Source organism: Thalassophryne amazonica, chromosome 19 (assembly GCF_902500255.1).
Source record: "Thalassophryne amazonica chromosome 19, fThaAma1.1, whole genome shotgun sequence".
NCBI classification, from domain to species: Eukaryota; Metazoa; Chordata; class Actinopteri; order Batrachoidiformes; family Batrachoididae; genus Thalassophryne; species Thalassophryne amazonica.
The window spans coordinates 46,768,961-46,780,725 of NC_047121.1; the positions used below are offsets into that span (position 1 = coordinate 46,768,961).

At 38.1% G+C, this 11,765-nt stretch overlaps 2 protein-coding genes and 1 long non-coding RNA gene across 4 annotated transcripts in view; 2 read left to right on the forward strand and 1 right to left on the reverse strand.

Moving 5' to 3' along the window:
• The window catches only part of klhdc2 (kelch domain containing 2), a 40,559-nt gene that overhangs the window by 351 nt on the left and 28,443 nt on the right, over positions 1-11,765 (forward strand). The window contains exon 2 of one of the 2 annotated variants that reach the window (XM_034159989.1): positions 1,855-2,007. In XM_034159989.1, coding sequence (XP_034015880.1) covers positions 1,867-2,007 — 141 coding nt within the window. In that variant the 5' untranslated portion in view covers positions 1,855-1,866. Of the gene's footprint in view, positions 1-1,836; positions 2,008-11,765 lie in introns of those variants that run through there. The other variant, XM_034159990.1, reaches the window with a different exon arrangement.
• Positions 3,981-8,050, reverse strand: LOC117501155 (kelch domain-containing protein 1-like). Its single transcript, XM_034159992.1, has 4 exons — positions 8,002-8,050; positions 6,005-6,139; positions 5,121-5,191; positions 3,981-4,253 (listed from the first exon to the last, which is right to left on the reverse strand). The coding sequence occupies exons 2-4, from the start codon at positions 6,113-6,115 to the stop codon at positions 4,127-4,129; spliced, it is 309 nt and encodes a 102-aa protein (XP_034015883.1). The 5' UTR covers positions 6,116-6,139; positions 8,002-8,050; the 3' UTR covers positions 3,981-4,126.
• Positions 8,861-11,634, forward strand: LOC117501158. The gene is made up of 4 exons (XR_004557948.1): positions 8,861-8,872; positions 9,046-9,146; positions 9,219-9,294; positions 11,614-11,634. It is a non-coding gene; the product is annotated as an uncharacterized LOC117501158 (long non-coding RNA).

Below are 11,765 nucleotides of genomic sequence, written 5' to 3' on the forward strand. Positions count from 1 at the left end.
TATTTTCGAAAGAAATCGTCTAAACTGCATGTTAATGTTATATCACAGTGTCCAAAACAATTCCAGAGTCTGAAAAGATTGCAACTCTAACCATCTTTGTTAGTGCCTTCATAGTACTTGCCCCAAATTATTCAATAATAAATGTTACCATTTTGAACCTGTTCAAATTCAAGTTTTCCATAGTCATAGATATGTGTAATTACACACCCATTACGATTGTATGTGAACTTTTACGTACAATAGATTTAATTAAATCAGGTTTCAGAACAATATTCTCTACAACATCTGGGCATTTCCATGCTGAATGGGCATAATAATAATCATGACTTTATTCAAGACTCAAGAGTACATAGATAAATGATAAGTACATAGGTCCATAACTGGGCAGTTACAGACTTATACATAGAAGTTCGTATGTAACATCCGTAACCAGTGGGTCCTAATCCAGGACCTAAATTTTAAGTTGGTGTTAAGAATTGCACATATGATGGGATTCACAAACTTGTCTAAGCGCTGCATGAACCGATATACCAAACGGTATAAGTGGTCGATGTGTCTTGACAGTAGTGTGATTCTTAAATGTTAGCTAGGGATTATTCCTTCCTATCTCTGAGGTATGTAAGAGCCAGTAATTTTATTGATCACATGCTGATGTAAGCTCATTTGTTTAACAGGTTGCAAACACTAGGTGGGGTCTGAGAATGCTAACAGATGCTGAGCGTTGCTGCATCTAGATATTAACCACCCAGGCAGACAACTGGCCCATCCCCACTTGTTGAAAGTACCCGTCTGTCTGCCAAAGACACCTGGCATGTGGGAATCCTCTGGGCCTTTTGCAGTTATAGCGGGTCATCAACACTGCTGGATTATGCCCAGTGAAGTGTGCCACATTATTTCCTCACTGTGTAAAATTAGAACATGCCAAAAATCTGTTTTACTGTGAGGGAGATATCTGTACCAGTGGTAAGGGTTTTAATACCTCATTTGGTATTAATCATTTTAATCCTATATTGAGCATTTGTATATGCTCTTGCTGAATATGCTGCTGTGTTTGCTTTTAGTATGATGGGGTCTTTTATTAAGTGAGTATGAGTGTATGATGGCTTGCTGTAAATAGCGTCCATTCCTTGTAGCTAGCTAGAATACCGTGACTAAAAATATTTGTCTTAGAGCTGCTGAAGTACTTCCAAAGCAACTATTTGGTTTAAATGATCTTAAACCAGGTGATGGTCTAGTGGTTAAGGCGTTGGGCTTGAGACCAGAAGATCCTTGGTTCAAAGCCCAGCCTGACTGGAAAATCACTAAGGGCCCTTGGACAAGGTCTTTAATCCCCTAGTTGCTCCCGGTGTGTAGTGAGCGCCTTGTATGGCAGCACCCTGACATCAGGGTGAATGTGAGGCATTATTGTAAAGCGCTTTGAGCATCTGATGCTGATGGAAAAGCCCTATATAAATGCAGTCCATTTACCATTTAAACCCATTTAAAATGTCACAAAAAGAAGTTTAAACCAGTGTATCTTCTGCATGGAACAACAATAATCTTAGTCAGGTCAGACATTAAAATAATAAGTCCAGATTTCATTGTGTAGTTGGTTCGATTGCTGTAAAACCTGTTCCGAATGAGAAAATCTTTAGTTCAATTTAAAATATGTTTAAAACCATTTTATATAATTCTGTTGTCATTGGTGTAAATTTGTTTTAAAGCCGTTTCCCAAACACGTTTTAAGAGATGAGCGAGTCAAAACTTGAAAGGTTTTTGTTTTAGTCTTTAACAGTTCTTTGATTAGTTAAATGATTCACAGTTGTTTTTTTGGAGTTGGTGTTTTTCACATTTGTCTTATCTCACCTTAATCATAGACAGCGGGGAATGGCTAATATTGAGGAAGATGGTGGTGATCTTGTGCCTGCTGGAGAAGATGGCAACGAGCCAGACAGAGATGAAGATGACAGAGAGTTTGACTGGATAGTTGCAGATGATGAGGAAGTAGTCGAGGTGGAGATTGCAGAGTTATTGGGCCCTGAAGCAGATGAGTCGTTTGAGTTGTTCACCCCAGCAGAGCGCAGCGGTCATATAGCCGTGGTCGACCGGAACATCATGTACATATGGGGTGGGTATAAGGTAAGGACGCCATATGGCATTGATTAACTAAAATGATATTTTCATTCCATGAAGATATCTTACCTAGAGTTTATGTGTTGATTAAAATGACTTTCCCATTTCATTAAGAATGCTCAAACACCTAGATTCTTCGACTTGTATCTGCCTCAAAATGAGATCTGGACGTACGACATGGAGACCGGCATATGGTAAAAACCAACATCATCAACCTTTGAAGTATTTTAGAGACGCAGCTCCTAAAAATGTAGACAGACTTCAAAGAATCCTTCACATTTACAGGACAAGACATGTAGCCGGCGGTAACCTGCATACATCGATGTCCGGCAGCTGCGCGGCGTGTGTCGATGGAGTCATCTATTTGTTTGGAGGGCATCACGCCAGAGGAAACACAAACAGGGTAAACTTTGCCTTGCATTGGATTTCTTAATCTTTTCACTCTTATTGGTTCAGTTTGTGTTTCACTTTGTTCTCAGAGATGTATCAGTTTGATGTTTGTGTTGTACAGTCAGCTGTTTTTATATTTATTAGGTACAAATTCACCTTGTGCATTCTGACTAATAAATATTCCTCATTGATTTGTTCTTACAAGCGTATTAGAGGTGCTACAATTGTTTTGTCTGCCTGAAAAATCAATTCCAGATGTCCTTTTAAATTACGACAAGTAGAATGTCTCATTTCTGATATCGTTTGGTAAGGTTTGAGATAAGGTTTGATTTGTCAAAATTGGACTTATAATTTTAACCTATCCTGGGTTTTAAAAAAGAATAAAAAGATTTAGACTATGTGGTGTTTACTTTTGAAACATCCTGACCCAACACTGACTGTAGCCATTAAATATAAATTTTGTAATTTAATGTGGTTGCACATTCGTGAACTGTCAGGTAGGTGGCAGTCTTCAGTGTGTCTACTTTTGGGGACTTTGGAATAATGTTCCGAAACAGGCTTTCAAATGTTCCTGAACAGTGTTTCGAGTTTGCCATCACTAATTTGCAGTACCTACGAAATGCTTTGGTGCAAATGAATTAGCTTCACACAGGGTCTTCTAACTGTCACAGCACTTACAGGTAACTCCGGACTGTCTCTGATCATCCTGGAGCTGATCAATGGGTGAGCCTTTGCCATTCTCGTTATTCTTCTATCCATTTTGATGGTTTTTCCGTTTTCTTCCACGCGTGTTTTTTTTTTTTTTTTTCATTTTAAAGCATTGGAGATCATGGTAGATGAACAGCCTATAATTTTTTGCACCTGCGTATACGTTTTCCCCTCTCCAATCAACTTTTTAATCAAACTACGCTGTTCTTCTGAACAATGTCTTGAACGTCCCATTTTCCTCAGGCTTTCAAAGAGAAAAGCATGTTCAACAGATGCTGGCTTCATCCTTAAATAGGGGACACCTGATTCACACCTGTTTGTTCCACAAAACTGATGAATTCACTGACTGAATGCCACACTACTATTATTGTGAACACCACCTTTTCTACTTTTTTTTACTAATAGCCCAATTTCATAGCCTTAAGAGTGTGCATATCATGAATGCTTGGTCTTGTTGGATTTGTGAGAATCTACTGAATCTACTGGTACCTTGTTTCCCATGTAACAATAAGAAATATACTCAAAACCTGGATTAATCTTTTTAGTCACATAGCACTACTATTATTCTGAACACTACTGTATATATATATATATATATATATATATATATATATATATAATATATATACACACACATATATACACACATACATACATACATACACACACACACACACACACACGATACCTTTTGACATTTTGGGCCAGCAGTTCTCACTAATGCTCAAAATTCACGTTTGTGAAAAAAATATGTGTTTGGGGTACCATAGGCTTTCATTCGCCAACATTTGCCAAGTACTATTTCATTTGCCATCATTTGGGACCAGATGTAAGCCATGGTGTCAAAAATCAAAAGGGATATTGATTACACGGCCCATGGCCTATATGCGGCATGATTCCAACAATATCTTAAACATTAACTCGCCTGATTTGTCTGTCCGTTGTCATCACAGCCCCCAAATATGTACATGTGACCATTCAGGAAGCAGCTGCAGCAGCCAGACATGGAGGGCGGGGCCTCCCCATTCATACTGAAAGCTTTCCTTTAAAAAAAATTAAAAAGAAGAGAGCGAGAGACAGAGAGACCAAGAGAGAGAGAAAGTGAACAAACCACACCCATTTTTTCCTGTTATCTTGTCTAGGTTTATTAATCAAGGGCCATAACGCTGCCAAAATGTGTCAGTCTTGTACAATGTTACAATATGTGTATTATCAGCTTATAACAAGGATTTGTATCAAGTTACAAGAAATTCCTACTACAAATGTGAGGGGAGTTGATTTTAGGATGCAGGCCCAAGCATAAAACTAAGTGTAGCTTTGTTACTCAAGGGCCATAATTCTGCTAAAATGAGCCCAACTGGAACGATATAAGAGTATGCGTATTACCAACCTATAACAAGGATTTGTACCAAGTTACACAAAATTCTTACTAAAAATGTGAGAGGAGTTGATTTCAGGATGCAGGCACCGAAGCATGAAACTGAGAGAGTCTAGATTTGTTAATCAAGGATCATAACTCTGGTAAAATGGGTCCAATTCGAGCAATGTGATAATATGTGTATTACAAACTTATAACAAGGATTTGTATCAAGTTACATGAAATTCCTAAAACGTGTGAGAGGATTTGATTTCAGAATGCTTATACCCTTTTTGGGACGGACAGACACATAGACAGAGGGAAATCGCAATGACATAATCCCCCTTGGGGCCTTCTGCCAGCGGGGGATAAAAAGCTGCAGGCAAATACAAATACTTATCAGTCCACACAAAGTTTATCTTCCGAACGTAAAAAAAAAAAGTGAATCAGCAGAAAGTTTGACACAAGATGCCTGAATGTTGTTGTAGGGAAAAAATGTTTTACTGTTTGTTTTGATCACAAACAAGCAGATTAAGTTAAATTTAATTCTTACCATACACCACGTTCTAAGTCATACACCCAGATTTCATCACTGGGAAGGAAGACTTCGTTATCAGCAATAGACTGAAAAAAAATAAAAAACTTGAGACATGAAAATCCACTCAGCCAATCTAGGTACGCTTCAAAACACATAACTCATAATTTAACTCTGTAATTCCAAAGTCAGAAAACTGGTTTCAAGCTATATATGAAATTTATAGAATGAAAAAATTAACATACTCTCAGAATTCAAAAGGACTGTTTATATGAAATTTGGAACAAATGGATTGCCTTCATATCTCCTACCTATGCAGAATTTTTATGACCCATTCAGGAATTTCTCATGTTGATCACCATTTTATTTCCCTTTTCTAATGAATGTTCCATGACTGTGAGTGCTTAGTTCGGATACAATGTTCATGTTTGTTACTGTTCTAAATTTGCTTGTTTTATAGTGTGTAAAACCGAAAAAGGACTAACTATAATTGTAAATGCAGAATATAACTGTGATGTTACCTTTTTCGAACAAAAAGATAATAATAAAAATAAATAAACAGTGGTAGAACCAATAACTGCCAGCAAATGGTTACATTTATGTTGCCAGGTTTGCATTTGAGCCTTTAACTGGCTGAAATGACAGACAGAATGTATGATTTGCATTAATGTATGTTTATGCCTTTCATTAGCTATATATATATATATATATATATATATATATATATATATATATATATATATATTATATATATTTTTTATATTTTTTTTTTTATTAACATATTGGAATGATAAATTGATTGATGCATGTGCCATTTTTTTTAATCAAAATGCTTAAAACTGTATCACAGCAGTGTACATCATATGTGAAAATCAGGCTGCACAGATTGGTGTGATCCTCACCATATATCCTCCCCACACGTACAGTAGGTTGTCCTCCAGCAACGCCGTGTGGCCACTCCTCTCATGCGCCACCACCTCTGAGTAGTGCCGCTCAAACAATTCAGAGTCCATGACAGGCTGCTGCAAACACAAACACTATAGCAAGACATTTTAACAGTTATTATACAAGTTTGACTATCCAGAATTACTGTTGCAAATACCAACATCATTTTGATTAACCATAATTTCATTACAACAATACGAATCTTAATTGAAGATATCTATAACGTCATTCTGACTAGTCAAAACGACAGTTACTGATATCTGTAATTCAGTCAAAACTGAATTACAGACATCAGCAGTGACGTCACTCAAACAACACTCAACTCATCACAAATCCCCAAGACAGTTACAGATATTTGTAATCCGATTTTTACTATTACAAATAATAGCTACAGATGGCTCAAATATAGTCTGGAAATAAAGTTTGAGTGTTATTATTCAGATAAAAACACGTTATAGGTAAAATTGTGACCCTGATTGTTAAATAACTGAGTAACAAGTACTATGCTATTGCCAAGCTTTTTGTTTTTTGATTTTTGTTTGACTCATATTCTGGCTATTCCAGGTTTAACATCAATGCAGGGAAAAGTTATGCTTGATACTAGGACCATCGTAAGAGTAATTAATAATAACATACTACATTAATTTGAAGGTGCCTTTCTCGGCACTCAAGGACACCGCACAATTACAACACAAAGTCCATAAAAAGAAACAATACTAAAAAACATCACTAAAATAAATAGAGCAATAGGCATCAGTTCAATAAGCTGTCAGAAACAAATGTGTTTTGAGTGTGTGATTTTAAATGGGGGAGTGAATCGATGTTTCTGAGTTGAGATGATAATGAATTCCAGAGACGGGGAACAGAGTGGCTAAATGCTCTGCCCCCGTGGTAGTGAGATGGGCGGAGGGAACAGAGAGGTGTATGGAGGAAGAAGGTCTGAGGGAGCGGGAGAGAGTGGGAACATGGAGGAGGTCAGACAGATATGGAGGGGCGAGGTTATGAATGGCCTTGAATGTTAACAGGAGGATTTTGAATTGAATAGGGCAGCACAGTCTCGTTTGACCCTGTGTGATATCGCAGGATTTAACCACATCCGCGGACAGCAATACAAGCACAACATCGCTTTTAATGGAGAACTGGTGTTTTTGTTTTTGGCTGCAAACACTGAAGCTGTCGCGAAAAGTGCAGGTTGTTTTTCGGTTCCCAGTGGAGAATGGAACACAAGTCAAATGGGAGAGGTCATGTCGGTAAGTTTTACCCTACACACCTTGACAGAGTAGCTGCGTTCTCTCGTCTGCAGAAGCGCTCGACATATTTGAGCTCTGGGTCATAAACAAACCGCAACACATGTCCGTTTTTTCAACACAGTCACTTTTCTTTACATTTTCACTTTGTTTGCCGTGTAATTTGCCCAAAAACTCAGAGAAAGTGCCTCAAATGTAGGACTATCGCATCATATTTTAAAGCTTTAGTGCCAACCCTCAAACAAGATCGCGATGCCCAATTAAAAAAAAAACTGAACCAGAAGCCAGTGAAGCTGTTGGCGAACAGGAGTGATATGGTGGATGGAGGGGGACTGAGTTATGATGCGACAGATTTCTACAGTTATGACTAGCAGCAATTCCAGTTTGAGAGATCTGCAACGTCACACTCAACTCAGCGATAATGCAAGGTCAAGCTATCTATAACATAATGTGAAGTATCTGAAACCTAATTTAAGATATCTATAAGAAACTGTTAAGGTATATTGAATTGAGGGGAATTAAATATATCTTAACTTGAATTATACAGTCTGAATGTAATTGTTCATATGAGAAAGTGGAATTTTACATATCTACATTCAGTTCCAAGTCAAAATGTAATTGCAGATATCTTGACAAAGCAAAATGACGTTTATGTATCAGTAGAGAATATCCAGTATAGCTAATAAATGTTAAACTGCTTCTCATACCAACAAACCACTGCAGCTTTTTCAGCCCCAAATCACAAACAGCGCTTCAAGTTACACAAAAAAGACGATCAATGAAATAAAACCATTGATAGTCGACGTTCTTTCTCCTCCGTCACAGTGTCGGACGTAAACGTGTTTGACTTCAACGTAAAATTGCACTATTTCCTGAACATATTCTTCAAAGCACCACAGAACCACTGGTAGCTTGTATCCAGAGGAGGAAAAATACTATAACACAATAAAACATACTCAGCGAGCACCTCCAGTTTGTCTTTCTTTTCTCTCTTAAAAACACACGAAATGCAGACATTAAAGTGTCAAAATAACAAACCAGAAAACAGGAAACAAATACCGCCTGTCGTTTTCTTTTCAGAATAAAACGCCAACATGCAGTTTTTTAAAAAAAAAAAGTGCAAAACGGTCCTTTTCAAAGTGTAAAATGATTTATGTGTTGTTGAAGTTTGCTTAAGTAAATGTGAAAAGAAGCCGAAAGCGCATATTATGTGATAAATAATATATATATATACACACACATACACACACACACACACACACACACCCCACACACACACATAGCTATCTTAAAAATCTAAAACAAACAATTAATTAATTAATTTGGGAAAAAATATTTATAGTGATAACTAAAAAAAATATGAGCTGTGTCTATTCAGATAAAAAAAAAATCATCAAAATCCTAGCAATCTTGTTCCGCCTTTTTATTTGAAAAGTACATACCCGGAAGTATTGAAGTATTTCCGCACACACGTTTAGCGCCAAATTAAATGACTGCATAAACGTAGTTATGGAGGCTGTTCGAAAATGAAGACTAAAGTGTTGGCTGGATTCAAAATGCGAGGACTATTCTGCGACCGTATGTATTTAAATAAATAAAATGTTTTGGGTTTTTTAATATTTTCTAAATTTGCTAACAGGTTATCAAGCGGAAAACAGATACCTTTTTAAACCTCCTAATAGCGCCTTTCCCAGAAGTCGAATTGCAGAATAAATGTGTAGTGTTGTTTAATGGCTTGTTTTGTGCCGCAGTGAAGCCAGCAAATATCTTGTGGAGGTTTTGCAGTCCGTCAGTCCATCTGAACTGGATGACGTCATAGAAAAACTCCTGGATTCAGTGGAAAAACAGCCACGTAAGTCCACGGTCACTAATGCATGAGCTTTTTGGGAGTCAGTCTGAGTCCACTTTGTGTGTTTCCCCACAGTGTCCTCTACTATGATCGAGCTGTCTGTGGTGGAAAGTGCTGTTCAGGACTGCACTCAGTCTTGTGATGAAACCATGTATGTACAGCAGTTAATTATTATTTAATGGCCTGGAATGGTCAAAATATATATATAGTTGAACATATTCTTTGTATCAGTTGTTGCCAAGGGAAGTGAACGTGAACTCCCATCCTGGTTACTGTGATGTCACCTTGAGGCCCTAGGTGACATCACAGTCACTCTGGAACTTAAGAAATCAAAGAAAATCAATAAATTCCAGAGTCCAGATGAAATGAATCCCTGTGTCTTATTTGGAGGGAGGGAGGGAGGGAGGTTGTAGCAAAATCCTAAGCCAACATCAGATAATTTGCTGATGGAATAGTAAAACAGTCTGATCAGTATTCAAGAGGGGGCAGAGAAACCTTAACAGAAACTACACACCAGCAAGCCTCACCTCTATTCCCTCTAAAATCCTAGAACAAATAACTGAAAGAACATGAGCCCTGTGGGTACCAATAGTTTACTATGCTTTATCAAGGGCAAATCATGCATCACCCAGCATCTAACAGTACCAGACATCTGGACAGAGATCCTAGACAGGTGAGACAGCATAGATTGTATATATCTTGATTTCTGATTTCAATTGATCCACAACCTAAAGGCATATGGCATCTGAGGTTAAGTGCGAAGATGGCTGGAGAACTTCTTGAGTGGTAGAGTACAGCAGGTTTCAGTTAACACAATCCAATCCTTCCATACTGAGGTGATTAGTGGCATGCTGCAAGGTAGTGTGTTTGGGCCCTGTGTTCTTTATTATGTTCGTAAATTACATGCTAGAAATTGTTCATGCTGTGATACAGATACTTGTGGATAATACAAAGATGTTCATGGAGATGAGTGGTAAGGAGACCAACAAGGACGCAGAAATATCTGAAGGCTTTGGAGGAGCAGTCACATGACTGGCTGCTCAGATTTAATGCAGAAAAGCAGGTCATGCTCCTGGAATGTAAGTGAGAACCCTTTTAGTACCATATGAGGAAGGGTGACCAAGATGTTAATGGAAAAAAAATTGTTTTAGAGAAAGAAGGAGGTGCTCATGTCAACCCAGCCCTAACATTTAGTTCAGGCTGTGAACACCAAGTGAACAAGACCAAGGAACTGCTTGGCTAGATATGACATTCCTACACATATCTGGATGGTGAAATGCTAGTAAAACTCTAAAGGATGACTCCTATCAGACCCTTCTCACGAAGCTCAATTACCAGTCTCTGTTACAGATGGATTTGTGGTGATATGATCGAGCTCTACAAACACACTAAGGGTGTCTCTCAAGTTAAAGCAGCTTACATCAAACTGAACAACAGCACACCAGAGGGCACAAGAAGAATTATTACGTATTACAGATTGCAAGGCAGAATTTTCTAACACTGAGGGCTACAAGTAACTGGAATGTGCTTCCCCAGGGTGTAGTATCTGCACCAAGTATGAATGCCTTCAAATCAAGACTGTACAACCTTTAGGACAAATGCTTCAATCTCCAATTGTTGCTTGACCATTTGAAAGGCGAGGGTACACAGAAGAAGCATCTAAACATAGGAAGAAGAGTATATGTGTCTATGTATGTAAGCTATATGATGTGCAGCTCATGGTTTGAGGCATTTAAGATATTGTGTAATTGGGTGTTTACTTTTCTCAGTGAATTCTGGTGTTATCAGGGATGTGTTCTGGCTCCTACAGTGTTCAATGATTGCATGGACTCTGTATTATGAAATTGCGAAGGGTTGTGGAAACCAGCACCATAGCTGCCTTTGTTGGTATTAAAGGTTTACAGACCTTGACTTTACAGATCTTGCAGAATCATTGGCCTGAGTCTGGAGCTGGGTGTCTGGGTTTGCAGCTTTCCTGGATCGGGTAGGATTTAGGCTTTCACTGACTTGGTGAAGTGTACTGTATCTCTGTATGTTGAACATATAGAGACATTCACTTACTGGCAGTGACGTTCATGTCTCTGGGTCCTGAGTCTTTGAGATTGAGAGACACCTAGGAAGCACTTATGGAGTCTTGAAGCTGCTGAACAGCGTATTGGAGATGCCAAGATCTTTGCAGGACAATTTTGGTCCAACTCTTTAGGGTACTTCCATAGTGCTTCCTGTCTATCTGTGTGGTTGTGAGACTTCAACGCTAACTGGCAAGCTAACGTGACAATTGGATGTCTTTGGTACAAGGTCCCTTTGGCGAATCCTTGGCAGCACCATATGCTAATATGTATCATGTACTGCTTTGGTATTTTGTACCCAACAGTCCATAAACACTATTGATTATTTCTGATTATGTTAGTTTATCATTTCAATTTTAAAAGCAAAACTATTCTCTGTAAAAACTTATTTCTCTTTATAGAGATCATGTTTTCAACATCATCGAGCCTTGACGTTCCCAGATACATTTACAGTGTGGAGCGAAAGAATTGTCCCGTAAGTAACATGTAATGTTGGTGATTCAATCCTTTTCTTTCTGTGAGTTTGGGTTAAATATGCTTACATGTACTGCAG

Excerpts from the sequence above, each read along its gene's own strand:
- LOC117501155 (XM_034159992.1), bottom strand. The coding sequence starts at position 6,115 with ATGGACTCTGAATTGTTTGAGCGGCACTACTCAGAGGTGGTGGCGCAT. Across the intron at positions 5,192-6,004 it reads ACGTGTGGGGAGGATATATG|TCTATTGCTGATAACGAAGT; the intron begins GTGAGGATCACA and ends ATTTTTTTTCAG. Across the intron at positions 4,254-5,120 it reads GACTTAGAACGTGGTGTATG|GAAAGCTTTCAGTATGAATG; the intron begins GTAAGAATTAAA and ends TTTTTTTTAAAG.